This window comes from Oncorhynchus keta, chromosome 4 (genome assembly GCF_023373465.1).
Source record: "Oncorhynchus keta strain PuntledgeMale-10-30-2019 chromosome 4, Oket_V2, whole genome shotgun sequence".
Lineage (NCBI taxonomy): Eukaryota > Metazoa > Chordata > Actinopteri > Salmoniformes > Salmonidae > Oncorhynchus > Oncorhynchus keta.
In genome coordinates, this window is record NC_068424.1 from 61,213,226 (window position 1) to 61,233,140 (window position 19,915).

At 42.9% G+C, this 19,915-nt stretch overlaps 1 protein-coding gene across 2 annotated transcripts; it reads right to left on the minus strand.

Moving 5' to 3' along the window:
- Nucleotides 1-1,432: 1,432 nt before the first annotated feature.
- LOC118380032 (protein farnesyltransferase/geranylgeranyltransferase type-1 subunit alpha-like) lies at nucleotides 1,433-18,386 on the minus strand. Of its 2 annotated transcripts, XM_035767046.2 has the most exons (10): nucleotides 18,227-18,386; nucleotides 17,459-17,546; nucleotides 16,916-17,001; nucleotides 16,596-16,710; nucleotides 16,341-16,445; nucleotides 15,888-16,014; nucleotides 14,480-14,628; nucleotides 11,974-12,036; nucleotides 10,854-11,025; nucleotides 1,433-2,200 (listed from the first exon to the last, which is right to left on the minus strand). In XM_035767046.2, exons 2-10 carry the CDS (start codon nucleotides 17,467-17,469, stop codon nucleotides 2,021-2,023), a joined length of 1,008 nt encoding a protein of 335 aa, XP_035622939.1. In that variant the 5' UTR covers nucleotides 17,470-17,546; nucleotides 18,227-18,386; the 3' UTR covers nucleotides 1,433-2,020. The 2 variants fall into 2 exon arrangements, with proteins under 2 accessions (XP_035622939.1, XP_035622930.1); XM_035767037.2 differs by lacking the exon at nucleotides 18,227-18,386 and having other exon boundaries at nucleotides 17,459-18,103.
- Between the last annotated feature and the right edge of the window lie 1,529 nt (nucleotides 18,387-19,915).

Consider the following 19,915-nt stretch of genomic DNA (forward strand, 5'->3'; position numbering starts at 1 on the left):
GTGCGGCTTGGCAGGGTCGTGTTTCAGAGGACACATGACTCTCAACCTTCGCCTCTCCCGAGGCCGTACTCTCCCGAGGCCGTAAGGGAGTTGTAGCGAGTGGACAAGACTGTAACTACCAATTGGATATCGCAAAATTGGGGAGAAAAAGGGGTAAAAAAAAAAAGTTATAAAAAGGACACGTCTTATCTGTAGACATCTCTGCCGCACCTTCATTTCTTAGGAGTCCACACGAACAAATAGCATGCTATTCTCATGTTTAAATGTCAAAATACGAAGAGAGAAAAGGGAATTATATTCAATATACGCTCGCTTAACTTTGGTCGGAATCGGGCCCTTAAACACACACACAGATTTCATTTCCACCTCCCCCCGCCTGCGTGCCCAGCCTACCAATGCCCCCTGGCAGGCAGCCATTACATTGTGATTATGATGATGTAATCAGGGCGCTTGTGGGAGCGATCGGTGCAGTAATCACACATAGCCTATAATCCTGCTAATGAGCGTGGCGTGTGCTCACGGACGCTAGTCCTATAATCCCTCTAATGAGCACGGTTTGTGCTAACACACTAGGCCTATAATCCTGCTCATGAGCGTGGCAGTGTGCTGACTGACGCTAGGCCTATAATGCTGCTAATGAGCGTGGTGTGTGCTAAAGGACTCTAGGCCGTCTGGCTGGCCTCTCTCTGGACAGTCCAGCATCTATGAGGTCTGATTACATTCTGCCCAATTTATTAATGCCCTTAAATACTGATGTGACTGGGAGGAATTACAGAGAATTGACAACTGATGTGGGTTGTATTTTGAAGCCAACTGGTGTAATGCATTATTATGAATATAATGTATTGTTCTGAAAGACATGTCACACATGATCCTGACTAAAAAACAGCTTGTTTCAGTCTTGAGAAATGTCTGCATTAAAATGCATACTAATTTGCAATGCAGGTATACTGGAAAGTTAATGTTGCACACATCGTTATGGTTTCATTCCTAGTATGGGACTTTCATGCTGCTCCTTTTCATTGTAATTACTCTTTTAGTCCCGTGATTTAAGATATGCCTTTTCCCCTCATAACCTCAGATATAAATTAGTCAAGATTTTCTAGTTTCAACATAAGGGGAAAGCCATTGGGATTGGGTCGTGCTTTCTAAGTATAATTTCTACATGACCCGCCAAAAATCCCTGGTAAATGTAGTTTAGCTCAGCAGCTAATAGGGTGAAATGCTTGTTCAATGAGCAGATGTGTTATATTCATTTCGCTCGCTCGTTAGTGGGACCGAATCCAGATGAGACAATTACTGTATGAACTCAAACACACAGGCCCATTATGCCCAGTAGTGCCTGCAAAAATGGCTCAGTAGGGGGGGTGAAAGGTGGGTACATGTTAGAATGAGAGGAACGTAATCGAGAGAAAACAAACAAGGGCAGAACTTCCAGTTTAGAATAACCATATAATTAGTTATAGCGTACAAAAGACTCTGTAGCCTACAGCAATGCCGAGTTTGGTTATAGTGTTTTGGCAACGACAGCAATACATATCTATCTACACAGAGATGTTAAGGGCTTTTAGGCAAGAAGCAACATCTTAGCTACAGTGTCACATACAAATATCCCTGTGTACTGCGCAGCAGAAGAAATCCAAAACAAGCATAATTACTCTAGATACAGTATGATCTGAAAGCCAACATTCACAGCAATAAGACTCTTGGTTAGCACACACTCAAGTCATCAACATCCAAACTAGCTCACCTATGGCTATAAACCTTAATACATGACAAGGACAGCAGGCATTCATATCTTCTATCCTAAGTCATAATACTTATCTGCAGTGAGTTCTCTTTTACAGTAAGCTTGCAGTGAGTTCTCTTTTACAGTAAGCTTACAGTATTTGTTGTTATTTCTCTTTGTATTTTATTTAACCAATGTGGTAATGCTGTGCTATTGCCGCTATCGCCAAACAAACGCAGATTGAATAAAAGCGGTTGCTCCCTCGACTCCCATTGGGTTCTATGTCTTCTTTTAGCTATTGCAGGTGGTCTCCTGGTGAATGGAGACTGAGGCGGATCCTCGGTCAGTTTCTGGGGCGCTGCTGGTGGTAGAAGGGTCACCAGAGCAGTATTTTGTCTGCAGGGAGCGGCCTACGTAGCTCCAGTACTCCCTCCGGATGGTGTCCTTCTCCTGGGCCAGGAGCTCACAGAGCTTGTGGGAGAACAGGAGGAGAGGGAGGGGGATGGAGAGAGATGGAGAGGGTTAGAGTTATAGCAGGATTAAAAGGGTTGAAGGGGCAAAACACGAGAGACGGACCGAGTGGACAAGATATCCATTTACACAACACAGCAGAAAGAACTGATGTGGTAAGATAATGCTGTGTCAAGTGTAACCAGAATGTTCACTTTGTTGCTCAATAACGCCAATTCTCTGGGGGGGTTGCACTCTCTTGCAACCCATGTGTTTTGAACTTTGTGCTGAATTGCTAATACTTGCTTGTTAAATCTTTTTGATAAAGTACAACTGAAATGTATTTATAAATACCTGGAATATATATATTTTTTTAATACAATGGTTTAAAGTTATGTATAGTAACCCCAGGTGTAAAATATTAAATAATGGCTGCTTCTCAGAAAGTATTAAACTGTCTACTATCGGCATATCTATTTATTATGGCCATCGAAATGTTAGCTATTAAAATCAGATCGAACAATAATATCAAGAGGTTAGAAATCCAGGGCTTAAAACAGGGATGCAAACTGGTGACATTCTTTTCCTCTCACCGAAACAAATCCCTGCTAGGGGGGAACGCTGGCTAACTAATTAAAAACAACAAAGAATATGATCTACATGATCAGTCTGTGTGTAAAATAAAGTTAATGTGAACCTAACTCAAAGCTAAAAAAATATAAGGAAAGCAATCCAATGTTATTCATTGCCTAGACTTTACTGCAAATGACACTCAAGTCTTGAGGGGGGAAAAAAAACAATACTAATATTGCAGTTAGCCATGACAGCCTTTATAATAGAATGCTTGTGACCACACACACCTAAATATTGCACTTGGGGGACATTTTAAAGTAGAAATAGAACGAAACAAACAGGCATTCTATTTTTGCTATTATAGTGGTCACTATAGTAGACATCGATCTAGTGCACAAGGCTACATGTGTGCAAAAATAACGTTCACCGAGTAAAACATTTAATAATTACCCCTCACCTCACACAAAAGTGTTACTGTCACATGCAACACAACAAAAACAATATCTTTGGGCTACATTGTTCACTTTTTGCCTGTGGACATCGGTTCAATTGGCATAATTGATCTCTTTCAGAGACAGAGTACACCTTTTAATTCACTTTATTGAAAGAGGGAAAGTGTGTGGCCTTTGTTTCTTTCACCTCTATTGGCCTACAGCATAAGTCAGGCCCAGCTCCAGCTACACTTGATCCCTGAATCCACTTGTTTAACAAGCAACGCCTAATTTTCACCTAATTCTCTCATTCTGAAAATTAACCACATACAGTACAGGGAAAACATTAGTTCACAGATAGAATTCCTTAGCTAGTTCACATTTCACACAGATTGCCAGGGTTAACTAACGCGTTAAAACATGAGAAACGGTAAGAACCGTATACCAGTTAATACTATAGCGAATTGGTTAGCTCATCCGATGTTGTAACGTTCGCAAGCTAGCTGTCTGACTTCATTAGCCAGCTAATTTTCACACAAACTAAATAATTTGATCAGCTAAATTGGCTAATGTTGCTCAACATTTATCTGGCTAGCTAATGGGGAATTAGATCCAGCTACTATAGCAAGATACTTAACGCTAACAACACTTTCTCCCTCACCTCAAACTTTACAAATGCCAGTTGTTTTTCAGTTACAGTTTTGACTGTACGCACCATCACATTCGTACCCCCGTTCGTGGTCAGGCTTCTTTCTCATCTACCTCTTCCGTTATCATTCAGGGACGCGCTGCTGTAACTAATAAACTGCCGTTGCACCCTACTGCTGTCTTTCCAGAGCCCTCGCTGAATCTGTAACTAACAAACTGCCGTTGCACCCTACTGCTGTCTTTCCAGAGCCCTCGCTGAATCTGTAACTAATAAACTGCCGTTGCACCCTACTGCTGTCTTTCCAGAGCCCTCGCTGAATCTGTAACTAACAAACTGCCGTTGCACCCTACTGCTGTCTTTCCAGAGCCCTCGCTGAATCTGTAACTAACAAACTGCCGTTGCACCCTACTGCTGTCTTTCCAGAGCCCTCGCTGAATCTGTAACTAACAAACTGCCGTTGCACCCTACTGCTGTCTTTCCAGAGCCCTTGCTGAATCTGTAACTAATAAACTGCCGTTGCACCCTACTGCTGTCTTTCCAGAGCCCTCGCTGAATCTTTAACTAACAAACTGCCGTTGCACCCTACTGCTGTCTTTCCAGAGCCCTCGCTGAATCTGTAACTAACAAACTGCCGTTGCACCCTACTGCTGTCTTTCCAGAGCCCTCGCTGAATCTGTAACTAACAAACTGCCGTTGCACCCTACTGCTGTCTTTCCAGAGCCCTCGCTGAATCTGTAACTAATAAACTGCCGTTGCACCCTACTGCTGTCTTTCCAGAGCCCTCGCTGAATCTGTAACTAATAAACTGCCGTTGCACCCTACTGCTGTCTTTCCAGAGCCCTCGCTGAATCTGTAACTAACAAACTGCCGTTGCACCCTACTGCTGTCTTTCCAGAGCCCTCGCTGAATCTGTAACTAATAAACTGCCGTTGCACCCTACTGCTGTCTTTCCAGAGCCCTCGCTGAATCTGTAACTAATAAACTGCCGTTGCACCCTACTGCTGTCTTTCCAGAGCCCTCGCTGAATCTGTAACTAACAAACTGCCGTTGCACCCTACTGCTGTCTTTCCAGAGCCCTCGCTGAATCTGTAACTAACAAACTGCCGTTGCACCCTACTGCTGTCTTTCCAGAGCCCTCGCTGAATCTGTAACTAACAAACTGCCGTTGCACCCTACTGCTGTCTTTCCAGAGCCCTCGCTGAATCTGTAACTAACAAACTGCCGTTGCACCCTACTGCTGTCTTTCCAGAGCCCTCGCTGAATCTGTAACTAACAAACTGCCGTTGCACCCTACTGCTGTCTTTCCAGAGCCCTCGCTGAATCTGTAACTAACAAACTGCCGTTGCACCCTACTGCTGTCTTTCCAGAGCCCTCGCTGAATCTGTAACTAACAAACTGCCGTTGCACCCTACTGCTGTCTTTCCAGAGCCCTCGCTGAATCTGTAACTAATAAACTGCCGTTGCACCCTACTGCTGTCTTTCCAGAGCCCTCGCTGAATCTGTAACTAACAAACTGCCGTTGCACCCTACTGCTGTCTTTCCAGAGCCCTCGCTGAATCTGTAACTAACAAACTGCCGTTGCACCCTACTGCTGTCTTTCCAGAGCCCTCGCTGAATCTGTAACTAATAAACTGCCGTTGCACCCTACTGCTGTCTTTCCAGAGCCCTCGCTGAATCTGTAACTAACAAACTGCCGTTGCACCCTACTGCTGTCTTTCCAGAGCCCTCGCTGAATCTGTAACTAACAAACTGCCGTTGCACCCTACTGCTGTCTTTCCAGAGCCCTCGCTGAAACTGTAACTCGCAAATCTCTTCAATCGCATGCTGCATTCTATTGTTATGTGAACGAATGGCTGAGCCTTGGACACAGTCAGTATTGCTCCAAACGCGCACAGACAGTAGTGATCCAAAGCCCCCCCCCCAATCTTTTTTTCCATCGGATCTACACGATTCATGTAGGTCACATATTTTGGATTTAAAACAGCCAATTTTGCCAAAAGGTCACTGACTAGTTTGCATCCCTGTGAAAAGCAGGTGTCATTGTACACTGATTCATGTTCTTTTAAATCCACAATTTGGATCCCTCCACAGCCTCAGATGATCTAGATACTTTTTCGAACCTCTGGATTACCACCAAATTATGATACATGTACTATATTACGTACGTATTGCATCGGGGGAAAAAAAACATGTAATATTTCCGTGTAGTAACAATAAAATAATCTGGACTGATGTGGACATACTCTGTATTCATATGCTGAAAGAAATACATCCTCACTAAAATACATTTGAATAGAAAGTTAGCAAAAAAATAAAATCCCCTTGATTAACTCTAGTCATGTCCCAGTTTACCTATTTGCTTATGGCCTTGCCGACACCTATCCATTTACACCTAGCAACTACACCTAGCAAAGAAACTATATTATTTGAAACGGCAAGCCAGACAAAATGCAAAGGAGCATATTTATATAATGAATATGAATTCAGAAGGCAGAAATTCATTCTGATTACAACCTCACTCTTATTTGAAAATGAAAATAATCTCAGAAATATACACACACACACGTGTATATACACATATGTATGCATGCTGTGCCATGTAGATTGCAAAATAGCTGTGAAGCGATTTACGATATACTGATTCCATGGTACATGGTTTATAAACTGATACACAAAACAATGCCGGATTCAAAAAACATCTAGCATTTTTCAATTTAAAAAAATTATTGCAAGCAATAGAATGTTTTACAGTGCATTTGGGAATTATTCAGACCCTTTTGACTTTTTCCACATTTTGTTACATTACAGACTTATCCTAAAATGTATTGAATAGATTTCCCCCCCATCATCCATCTAAACACAAAACCCCATGATGACAAAGCAAAAACAGGTTTATTAAATCTTTGAAAATTTATTAAAATTGAAACGGTCTGAAAGTCCTTCTGTGGAGATGGGGAAACCTTCCAGAAAGACAACAATCTCTGCAGCACTCCACCAATCAGGCCTTTATTGTAGAGTGGGCAGACAAACCACTGCTCAGTAAAAGGCAAGACAGCACGCTTTGAGATTGCCAAAAGGCACCTAAAGAAGTCTCAGACCATGACAACAAGATTCTCTGGTCTGATGAAACAACAAAGATTGAACTCTTTCGCCTGAATGCCAAGTGTCAAGTCTGGAGGAAACCTACCACCATCTCCACGGTGAAGCATGGTGGTGGCAGCATCATGCTGTGGGGATGTTTTTCAGCAGCAGGGACTGGGAGACTAGGCAGGATTGAGGCAAAGATGAATGGAGCAAAGTACAGAGATCCTTGATGAAAACCTGCTCCAGAGCACTCAGGACATCAGACTGGGGCGAAGGTTCACGTTCCCACAGGACAACGACCCTAAGCACACAGCCAAGACAATGCAGGCATGGCTTCGGGAAAAGTCTCTGAATGTCCTTGAGTTGCCCAGCCTGAGCCTGTACTTGAACCAGATTGAACATCTCTGGAGAGACCTGAAAATAGCTGTGCAGCGACGCGCCCATCCAACCTGTCAGAGCTTGAGAGGCTCTGCAGAAAAGAATGGGAGAAACTCCCCAAATACAGGTGTGCCAAACTTCTAACGTCATACCCAAGAAGACTCAAGGCTGTAATTGCTGCTAAAGGTGCTTCAACAAAGTACTAAGTAAAGAGTCTGAATACTTATGTAACTGATTTTTTTTTTAAGAAAAAAAAGAAACCAGTTTTTGCTTCGTCATTATGTGGTATTGTGTGCAGATTGATGAGGAAAAACGACTTAATCAATTTTAGATTAAGGCTGTAACGTATCAAAATGTGGAAAAAGTCAAGGGGTCTGAACACGTTCCGAATGCACTATGTATCTACAAAAAAAAAATATGGGGATTTTAAATGATGCAGACAATTACATTGATAGAAGCTACAATCTACAGTATCTGCAACATTAAAGCTGATCTACCCCCTATAAACCCCCCCCCCCTTTAAAAAAAAAAACTTGCTTGTTTGATTATGTGCAAATCAAATTACCTGGTCATTATTTATATTATATCCATTACCACAGCTAACACAGCCACGGCAGGAGTACTGGTAGTGAATTAGTTGGCTAATGGCTACTCAACATACACGTAACTGCCAAAACTAAGGAAACACCAACATAACGTCTCTTAATAGGGTGCTGGGCCCCCACAATCCAGAACAGCTTCAATGCACCGTGGCATAGATTCTACAAGCGTCTGGGAATCTGGAGGGATGCAACACCATTCCTCCACGAGAAATTCCATAATTTGGTGTTTTGTTGGTGGTGGTGACAAATGGTCTCAGACACCGCTCCAGAATTTCCCATAAGTGTTCAATTGGGTTGAGATCTGGTGACTGAGATGGCCATGGCATTTCATTTTCATGCTCATCAAACCATTCAGGTGACCACTCGTGCCCTGTGGATGGGAGCACTGTCATCCTCTATGTCAAAAATAATGGCCTGCCCAGCATTTTTATACATGCTTAAGGTCATGATGGGATGGTAAAGAAACCACATCCGTGTAGAGGCACCTGCTTTCAATATACTTTGTATCCCTCATTTACTCAAGCGGTTCCATTATTTTAGCAGTTACCTGTACATTGACATCGAGGTGGCACTAGCGTCGAGAAACATACATTTAAAAAAAAACGTAAATAGAGGAAAAATTCAAATCATATTCTCAACAACCAACTGAAAGCAATCCCATCCTGCTGCATGCATTTCCGAGTAGACGGAACTAAAATAAGTATAAGAGCTCCTGCAGTGACTTTCTGAATGAGCCAATGCCTATTGAAAACAGCAGAAAAAAAGAAAAGAAAAACTCCCAAGAAACCTAATTAACTCCGACACACACCCGAGCATTGAGTTCCCCAATACAGAGGCAGCATACCAGCTGTCATTCAAACTGCCAGGTAGACATTGGAGGCTTGGAAAAGCACGCAAGACATCCGCCGCGATAGGCGAAAGAGTTTTCAAATCCGACACGCGGACTCGTTGAATAATTCCTACTGATTTACCCTTTTTCCTCAGCCTTGAACTGTTGGTGCGAAGGCGGTTATATACTGATTGACTCGGAGTCAATGTTTTATACTGGAAATGTACTAAGAAAGGAGACGTCCCAGCTATGGTAGAACACTATTTTCATTCTCTGCACATTGTTGCCAAGTTCTTCAGCATCTACACCAGTTTCACAATTTATTTTCGGGCAGAGCACTAGCACATTTCAACTAATCAAAGCTTGGTGTTTAGTTGAATCAAGTGTGCTACTGCTGGGCTAGAATAAAAATGTGCACTCCTTTCGGGTCCTCCAGGAAATGGATTGAGAAAGTGATCAAAAGACTCCTTTCATCTGAGGGCACAACTAAATCCTACTTCTGCCACCATCTGTCTCTAAATTAGTTTATAGTTGTTTATACAGTTTAAGTCAGAAGTTTACATAAACTGAGTTTAAATGTATTTGGCTAAGGTGTTTCACAATTCCTGACATTTAATCCTAGTAAAAATTCCCTGTCTTAGGTCAGTTAGTCACCACTTTATTTTAAGAATGTGAAATGTCAGAATAATAGTAGAGAGAATGATTTCTTTCAGCTTTTATTTCTTTCATCACATTCCCAGTGGGTCAGAGGTTTACAAACATTCAATTAGTATTTGGTAGCATTGCCTTTAAATTGTTTAACTTGGGTCAAACGTTTCAAATAGCCTTCCATAATAAATTGGGTGAATTTTGGACCATTCCACCTGACAGAGCAGGTGTAACAGAGTCAGGTTTGCAGGCCTCCTCGCTTTTTCTGTTCTGCCCACACATTTTCTATAGGTTGGAGGTCAGGGCTTTGTGATGGCCACTCCAATACCTTGACTTTGTTGTCCTTAAGCCATTTTGCCACAACTTTGGAAGTACGTTTGGGGTCATTGTCCATTTGGAAGACCCATTTGCGACCAAGCTTTAACTTCCTGATGTCTTGAGATGTTGCTTCAATATATCCACATAATTTCCCTGCCTCATGATGCCAACTATTTTGTGAAGTGCACCAGTCCCTCCTGCAGCAAAGCACTCCCACAACATGATGCTGCCACCCCCGCACTTCACGGTTGGGATGGTGTTCTTCGGCTTGCAAGCCTCCCCCTTTTCCCTCCAAATATAACAATGGTCATTATGGCCAAACCGTTCTATTTTGGTTCATCAGACCAGAGGACATTTCTCCGAAAAGTATGATCTTTGTCCCCAGGTGCAGTTGCAAACCGTAGTCTAGCTTTTTTCTGGTGGTTTTTCTGATTTCTTTTGATTTTCCCATGATGTCAAGCAAAGAAGCACTGAGTTTGAAGGTAGGCCTTGAAATACATCCATAGGTACATTTCCAATTGACTCAAATGATGTCAATTAGCCTATCAGAATCTTCTAAAGCCATGACCTTTTCTGGAATTTTCCAAGCTGTTTAAAGGCACAGTCAATTTAGTGTATGTAAACTTCTGACCCACTGGAATTGTGATACAGCGAATTATAAGTGAAATAATCTGTCTGTAAACAATTGTTGGAAAAATTACTTGTATCATGCACAAAGTAGATGTCCTAACCGACTTGCCAAAACTATAGTTTGTTAACAAGAAATTTGTGGAGTGGTTGAAAACCTAGTTAATGACTCCAACCTATGTGTATGTAAACGTCTGACTTCAACTGTACCTGTACCCCCGCACATGGACTCGGTACCCCCTGTATATATAGCCTCATTATTATTTTGTGTAATTAATTTTTAATATATATATATTTAACTTTAGTTTATTTAGTCAATCTTTTCTTAACTCTTATTTGTCTTAAAACGGCATTGGTGGTTAGGGGCTTGTACATAAGCATTTCACGGTTGTATTTGGCAAATACAATTGTATTTGATTTTATATGCATATCACTACTATAAAGTAATCCCAAATTTGAAATTAGATTATGCCTATTTCCCATACATTTGGGCTGAACTATCCCTTTAAGTCCGATAGGTCCCAGTGCTGCTCACCTCCAGGGCCTTGCCAAGGACCTCCACCTGGTCTCCTGAGGTGTTCTCCAGGGAGTCCTCGTAGATGTCCACCAGGAAGCCCAGCAGGTAGGGCGAGCAGTGGGTCTCCTTGAGCGCCAGGATCTGCTCCAGGAGACCCGGGTGGGACGACAGGCCCCGGTCCTGCAGAATCCTAGGGGAAAAGGAGGAGGAGAGGGGTGTGAAAAGCTTCAGGCAACTCTACAGAAGCAGTATCCCAATTCAGAGCTCCTACACTAAACATTGTGACTTCTGACATCTGCTGGCGGAGGATAGAAACTGCAAGATAAGTTAATTATTATTATTAGCCATCATGTTGTCGACTCACAAATTAAAGACCCAGTGCCGTAAAAAACTTCATTTAACAGAGTTTTATACATATTTCCACACTATGAGGTTGAAATAATACTGTGAAATTGTGAAAATTATGATAATGTCCTTGTTAGTGTAAGAGTGGTTTAAAAAGACTGCCGGAAATGTCAGCCTGTTTTGGTGGGATGAAGTTTTGTCCTGCCTAGTTACATCACCAGGCGGTAAATTAATTAATAGACCAATAAGAAAGAGTTCCAAACCGCTCTGCCAATAACAGCTCGTTTTCAGTTTTCCCCTATCCACTCAGACCAGTCCTACCAAAATTCTTGCTTGAAATATTCTTATCAAAGAGTAATTTATTTGTTTCTTTTTGACCATTTTAATGGAAAAACGATCACAGTAAGGTACTTAAATCGTTACTCAGAAATGATTTGATATTGAGATAAAAACAGCTGCATTGGAGTTTAAATATGAATACTTAAGAATTTTGGCAATGAGGCACTTTATCTACAGTACTTCAAAGTGTAGATGAACTCCTGGGTACCATTTATGTCCATGTGTGCAGTTTGAAGGAAGTTGCTAACTAGCGTTAGCGCAGTGACTGGAAGTCCATGGTAACTGCTAGCATGCTAGTAGATGCCATAGACTTCGTCATTGTGCTAACACTAGTTAGCATTGGCTGACAAAACTACCTCCATACTTGATGCAGACATACAAATGTCCTAAATCCCTATGTATCCCTTTAAGTATTATTTAATTCCCTACTGAATGAATCCTGTATGACACCTACCCTTTCAAATAGTTCCACACACTTTCATTGTGGGGAGCCTTCTTGATCTGTTTGAGACTGTACCTTAAAGAAGACAAAGGAAAACACATTTATCAGATGTGTCTGATGTAGCACACTGGAAATCTCTGTCCAGTCCAGAAAAGAGCCCTACCCCCATTAAAAAAATAATAATCCGTACCCAAGGAGATCCAAAACAATTTGATAGGTGTAATGCTGGAAGACCCATCTAGCCTATCAGAGGGCAAGGTGGAGCTACTATTATGCATACGGATCACATTCTTTCAGATATGAACTCAGCAAAAAAAGAAAATGTCCTTTTTTCAGGACCCTGTCTTTCAAAGAATTCGTAAAAATCCCAAAAACTTTACAGATCTTCATTGTAAAGGGTTTAAACACGGTTTCCCATGCTTGTTCAATGAATCATAAACAATTAATGAACATGCTCCTGTGGAACGGTCGTTATGACACTAACAGCTTACAGACGGTAGACAATTAAGGTCACAGTTATGAAAACTTAGGACACTAAAGAGGCCCTTCTACTGACTGAAAAACACCAGAAGAAAGATGCCCAGTGTCCCTGCTCATCTGCGTGAACGTGCCTTAGGCATGCTGCAAGGAAGCATGAGGACTGCAGATGTGGCCAGGGAAATAAATTGCAATGTCCGTACTGTGAGACGCCCAAGATGGCGAGACAGGACAGACAGCGGATCGTCCTCGCAGTGGCAGACCACGTGTAACAACACCTGCACAGGATCGGTACATCACACCTGCGGGACAAGTACAGGATGGCAACAACAACTGCCCAAGTTGCACAATCAGTGCAGTGTTCGAACTGTCTGCAATAGGCTGAGAGAGACTGGACTGAGGACTTGTAGGCCTGTTGTCTGGTGAGGCCCTACCTTACATCACCGGCAACAATGTCACCTATGGGCACAAACCCACCGTCGCTGGACCAGACAGGACTGGCAAGAAGTGCTCTTCACTGACGAGTCACGGATTTGTCTCACCAGGGGTGATGGTCGGATTCGTGTTTATCATTGAAGGAATGAGTATTACGCCGAGGCCTGTACTCTGGAGCAGGATCGATTTGGAGGTGGAGGGTCTATCATGGTCTGGGGCGGTGTGTCACAGCATCACCGGACTGAGCTTGTCGTCATTGCAGGCAATCTCAACGCTGTGCGTTACAGGGAAGACATCTGGTACCTTTCCTGCAGGCTCATCCTGCAGGAAAGGGAAGGGAACTGTTGGATCGGAGGGTGAGGGCTAGGGCCATTCCCCCCCAGAAATGTCTGTGAACTTGCAGGTGCCTTGGTGGAAGAGGTAACAAAGGGGTAACATCTCACAGCAAGAACGGGCAAATCTGGTTCAGTTCATGAGGAGGAGATGCATTGCAGCACTTAAAGTGGCTGGTGGCCACACCCGATACTGACTGTTACTTTTGATTTTGACCCCCCCTTTGTTCAGGGACACATTATTCCATTTCTGTTAGTCACATGTCCGTGGAGCTTGTTCAGTTTATGTCTCAGTTATTGAATCATGTTATGCTCATACAATTATTTACACGTGTTAAGTTGCTGAAAATAAACGCAGTTGACAGTGAGAGGACATTCCTTTTTTTGCTGAGTTTATGAAGTGTCTGATGAAGTGTCTGGTGGGTAGGGGCTAGGAGGATGAAGTGTCTGGTGGGTAGGGGCTAGGAGGATGAAGTGTCTGGTGGGTAGGGGCTAGGAGGATGAAGTGTCTGGTGGGTAGGGGCTAGGAGGATGAAGTGTCTGGTGGGTAGGGGCTAGGAGGATGAAGTGTCTGGTGGGTAGGGGCTAGGAGGATGAAGTGTCTGGTGGGTAGGGGCTAGGAGGATGAAGTGTCTGGTGGGTAGGGGCTAGGAGGATGAAGTGTCTGGTGGGTAGGGGCTAGGAGGATGAAGTGTCTGGTGGGTAGGGGCTAGGAGGATGAAGTGTCTGGTGGGTAGGGGCTAGGAGGATGAAGTGTCTGGTGGGTAGGGGCTAGGAGGATGAAGTGTCTGGTGGGTAGGGGCTAGGAGGATGAAGTGTCTGGTGGGTAGGGGCTAGGAGGATGAAGTGTCTGGTGGGTAGGGGCTAGGAGGATGAAGTGTCTGGTGGGTAGGGGCTAGGAGGATGAAGTGTCTGGTGGGTAGGGGCTAGGAGGATGAAGTGTCTGGTGGGTAGGGGCTAGGAGGATGAAGTGTCTGGTGGTGGGTAGGAGGAGGGGCTAGGAGGATGAAGTGTCTGGTGGGTAGGGGCTAGGAGGATGAAGTGTCTGGTGGGTAGGGGCTAGGAGGATGAAGTGTCTGGTGGGTAGGGGCTAGGAGGATGAAGTGTCTGGTGGGTAGGGGCTAGGAGGATGAAGTGTCTGGTGGGTAGGGGCTAGGAGGATGAAGTGTCTGGTGGGTAGGAGGTTGTTTCATTCCCATTTTCAGTTTCTACTCAAGAGCAGTAAGGTGTGGGGCCGACATGAGATATGGTATGTAGGGAGAGCAGGTACATACTGTACTTCTCTGTTGAGTATGGATGGGTCCGAGTAGCCTGTTGTGTGGGAGATGACGTAGTGCCTCTGGTTCCATGCAGAGTTGTTCCTCACATCCTCCTCCAACAACTGCTCCACATACTCCAGCTCACTGTCCCACAGCTTGTACTCCTGGAGAACAATACACACCTATTTAGTACTGACACGCCATACACTTTAGTCGACACACTTACAGTATTTAGACCAGACACACTCCATACCCATATTTAGTAATGACAGAGACAAACACACCATTGTCATTGCAATACAGTATTCCAATGGCATGTGACCACTGATTAGTGATTAATATGCACCACAGATAAATGATTTTCTGGTTCAGAAATCTCCCTTCATGCTGATATCCTAGAGACACATCTGATCCATCCGCTACTAGATACTTTCCAAGACTATACAGTGATTCAATCACACATAACAAGGACAACAAAACTGCACAGTCATGATCAATGCAGCGCATTTCAGAGAGCCACAGGAGGTCTGTTCAGAGGCAGAATGCAAATGTCACTTTATTTGCATAGACATGTGAAAATAAATTATGCAAATCAAGGCCATTTGGTTTCATTAACACAAATCTGGAGCTGATAACATTTTCAAAATTGGGCCATTGAGTCTTAGGTAGGCTACATTCACAATACTTTTGCAGTTTGACCGCAAATCATGCAACACTACTGTAATAAGTGGAGTGAGAGAATGAAAGGAAAGGGACAACCGAAACTGGGTTCATCGCTTTGCTCGTCTAGCAGAAGTGTCAGCTTATCATTCCAATCAGAGACACAGAGAGGAAATCTTTGGCACCACCCGTTCTACTAGCAATAGATTGTTATTTGACCATTTCTGATGGCTATACATTGTTATTTGACCCGTTCTGATAGCAAAAGATTTGACCCTTTCTACTAGCAATAGATTATTTTACCCTTTCTACTAGCAACATAGTCATTTGACCCTTTCTGATAGCAATAGATTTGACCCTTTCTACTAGCAATAGATTATTTTACCCTTTCTACTAGCAACATAGTCATTTGACCCTTTCTGACAGCAATAGAATATTTGCATTCTCCATAGGCAGCCATATACCCTCCATTTCATAAGAAGATACATGGTGATTGTTAATGTGTAACAGAGTAGTTCTCGTCCCTGTCCCAAACTGGGCTTATCCAGAGACACACTGCACAGGAACATTTCCTACTCAAAAAGCACCATCAATACCACTGACCCATAAAAGCCAAGGTGAGGGTGAGGAGATGTCACTTGGTCCAGGACAACAGTAATTCTGTGTCAAGGCAGGAGATGTCACTTGCACCATGGCCGCTACTAGCACACAGCTAACAATTCACCATGAGTTAGAAACACAACCTGGTTGTTGAGGCTCCTACCTTGAGGACCCACTGTCTGTGCTGCCAGGCGTGGTAGTTCTTAGCATCCTGACTTAGGATCTCTGCAATGAACTCCAGTTCTTCCGAGGGGTCGTTCAGCCACTCCACCACCATACGTCTATGGTGCCTAGGATAAGGAGAAGACGGTTGTTGACACACATTCTATGGTTCTACACAAGTCTTTGTGTAACAGAAGAACAAGTTTATTGTTCAACTTGTTGAGAAGTAAAATGTATATATGCTCCAAAGCAAATGTTGGAGACAAACAGATTGATGATGTCATCCAATCACATGTTAATTTTCCAAAATACAGCACACAACATTTTACATAAAGTAGGTTCTTAAAGGATTATAGTGTCAGTCTGCTCATGTTTGCTTTTTGCCATGTACAATTGAGCATTGTTAGATCGTGATACTGGGATAGTGACACAAATTTAGATTGGAAGAGCTCACCAGACTTGGTAGTTTTTGGGCTGGTCCTCAATGATGGCTGTAATGTACCTCATCTCCTCTCTCAGGTCCTTCTCCAGGGCCTGCAGTAACACTCGCCGGTAGTGCCTTCACACACACAGACACACAGAAAGAGAAAAAGTACACCCTTTCTTTTAGGGTCTTGCACTTGTCATTTTCAAAGAGAGGGTTATACCAAGTAAAACTATTGATATTCTACTGTTGTTGTTTTCATAAATCATAATAACATTGGCTTACCATACAGTGTAATTTGCAGCATTCAGTTCAATAGCTTCACCCGTCAGCGTGAATGCCCTATCGCTTTTTTCGTCATTCTTCAATAACGCTCGGAAATAGTCATACACGTCTGTGACTATTGGAGACAAAAGTGACATGTTTGGTTGCATGGGGTACGTGTGAAATGAAAAGTTTCTGATGCAAAGTGAAATAATTTTGACATGAATCGTAACTACTCAAAGGGACTTCGGAGTCATTTGGTAGGCTAAATGCATGAGATTATATGCATACAACAATATGGATGTATGGTTCTAAATTATATGCCAAGTTTAATATCTTACACTTGTCAGAGTAGGCAATCTTCACAACAGGATTGGGACCATCATCTTGTGGAACAGGTTCTAAATCAGCCCATTCTTTTCTGTCTCTTATATGAGCAGAGGCGGGAGGGAGAGAGAGAGGGTAAAGCTAGAGGGACATTAGTGAATGGGGCAACTGTTCTCTCCGCCAATGCGGCTACGACAAATTTTCAGGTATCCCTTTTAAATCAATGCAAAATATAAAAACACTAATACCTAGCTATAATTGTAAGAGTACTGTCAATTACAGATCAATCGGATCTCCCTTTCACGGCGAGCAAGCTAACGTAGCTAGCCAGCAAATTCAAACCGACTCAGGGAGTTGGGAAAAATAGCCAAATTGCTCCACATAGAACAATCTCTGACCAGCTAATTAACGTTACACTCTGATAGCAATGTGAACCAGTCTTTATGCAGCTCCGACTTATGATGAATGCATGGCTAAATTTGGCATCACTAACCACATGCAATCACTTTCTAGCTACCGTTAGCTAGCTACTTAGCCTAACTAGCTAATTAGCTTACCTGTAAAACATATAACGGAACGGGTTTTCATAGTCAATTTCGGGCTCCTCTTCGACCCCTTCCTCGCTCCTCCTCTCATCCTGCAATTCTGAGGATACATGTGAAGTTTCTTCAATGCCTGACATTCTGTCATAAGCTGGTCTTTCGGTTGCAGGCTGAACAAGTGCTGCCTTATTTGCAACGTCGGACCTCTGTGTTGCACTCATTTATGTAATTTCCTGTTTTGTGCAACTCGGATAACCGTTTTACAAGGTACAGTGTACTGGAGCATGTATGATCCGCGTCGGGGTCGATAGCAATAGTTGATTAATATTAATAAGAAAAATAATGAGAGGAAGAAATATCAATGAGGAAAGTTTTAAAACGTTGAGTGTTTGTCCGCTATAAATTAGCTCATTATCAAATAAATGGTTTTCAAAATGGGTTGTTTTGTAAGTATTGGTACTTTCAATACAACTGCTACCGCGTTCAAAACTGGGAATATGTCGTCAGTGATCTTCAGGTCCGAAAGTCGGAGATTTAGAAAAAGGCCGGAGCTGGAATTCCGAGTTGATTTGAACGCACTAAGGTCGGAGATTTACGAGTTCCCAGTCGCTTTAAACGCGGCATGGGAAATCGGAAGAAAACGAGGTCAAATCATGACGTCAGCAAAGGAGGCGGCTGAGCGGAGAAGGGCTGATAATAATGGCTGTAACGGAGCAAATTAAATAATATCAAACACCTGGAAACTATGTGTTTGATACAATTCCACATTAGGGTGCCACAAACCTCCTGTGGACGTCAATGATCTTCAGATCGGAAAGTCAGAGCTCTAGGAAGAGGCCCGAGTTCCCGACATGGAATTCCGAGTTGGATGGCCGTTCGAACAGATTTTTCTCAGTCTGGAGCTCGCTTTTTTCAGATCCCTATTGTCTCGAACGCACTGAAGTCGGAGTTCCCAGTTGTTTTGAATGTGGCATACTCACACAGGTTTACCAAAGACAGGCGACTGCGGACTGACTGATCAACAAAGAACATTGCATCATAAACGACTCATTATTTTTAGACCAGTCAGTCAGTCACAATTTACCCATGATACATTACGATTTTGATCATTTCGAACATGGACCTTGTTATACTGAACACATAAATGCAACGTGTAAAGTTTTCGTCCAACGTTTCATGAGCTGAAATACAAGATCCCCGAAATTTTGTGCTCCAAATTTGTGCTCAATTTGTTTACATCCCTGTTAGTGGGTATTTCTCCTTTGCCAAGAGAATTCATTCACCTGACTGGCGTGGCATATCAAGAAGCTGATTAAACAGCATCATCATTAAACATATGCACCTTGTGCTCGGGACAATAAAATGCCACTCAAAAATGTGAACAATGCCATAAATGTCTCAAGTTGAGGGAGCTTGCAATTGGCATGCTGACTGCAGGACTGTCCACCAGAGCTGTTGCCAGATAATTGAATGTTAATTTATCCACCATAAGCTGCCTCCAACATTGTTTTAGAGAATATAGCATTATGTAACCACGCCAGCCCAGAACCTCCACATCCTGCTTCTTCACCTGCGGGATCGTCCGAGACCAGCCACCTGATGAAACTGCGGAGTATATATATCTGTAATAAAACCTTTTTTGTGCGGAAAAACTCGATTCAGATTTGCTTTGCTTGCCTCCAAAATTGGTCGACCTATGCCCACCCATGGCTGCGCCCCTGCACAGTCATGTGAAATCCATAGAATAGGGCCTAATGAATTTAAATTGACTGATTTCCATATGAACTGTAACTAATCAACATCGTTAATTGTTGCATGTTATGTTTATATTTTTATTCAGTATACATTGGGCACTAAATGTATTTGATTCCCTGCACTGGATTAATGTGGACTGGACAAAGTGGACGCATTCCTCTGCCCAGGCGAAGCTGACACATGCCATTTCTTACAATGCCTGGATAACCACAATTTGTTATAGAAATCTGTCAGTCAATGACATGGCACGCAACCGTTGGTTGATGCATGCAACATCTGAGCACGGGAATGCAACCATTGTTTTGGATCTGAAAAGACAAGTGAGATTGGACATTGTTTAGACTTTTCATCAAAATGATGACACCTTTTAGCAAGAATTTATCCCATCACTGCCACCCATCCATTTATCCATAACTGCCCAAAGCCAATCAAGAGGAGTGCCTCTTACTGACCATTGTCGTGGAAATATTGAATCAAATATTTCTCAGATACCAGAGCATGTGAATTCAAATAGACCTTATTACAAAAAGTAACAAAGCCGAGCAATTTCATGGAAGAACTGCCTTCTCGTCACAGACCTCAGGCTTTATAGGTTTCCACTTTCAGATAACACACATGGTCACTCCCCTCTATGTAGATGATTAACACCCCTTGGCCTCTCACCACAATTATCTTTCAGTCTCAATTCTTGCTTGTTTACAGATTCTGTTGGTGGCA

Excerpts from the sequence above, each read along its gene's own strand:
- LOC118380032 (XM_035767037.2), bottom strand. The coding sequence starts at position 17,664 with ATGAGTGCAACACAGAGGTCCGACGTTGCAAATAAGGCAGCACTTGTT. Across the intron at positions 16,015-16,340 it reads CCCAAAAACTACCAAGTCTG|GCACCATAGACGTATGGTGG; the intron begins GTGAGCTCTTCC and ends TCCTTATCCTAG. Across the intron at positions 11,026-11,973 it reads GTGTGGAACTATTTGAAAGG|GATTCTGCAGGACCGGGGCC; the intron begins GTAGGTGTCATA and ends CTTTTCCCCTAG.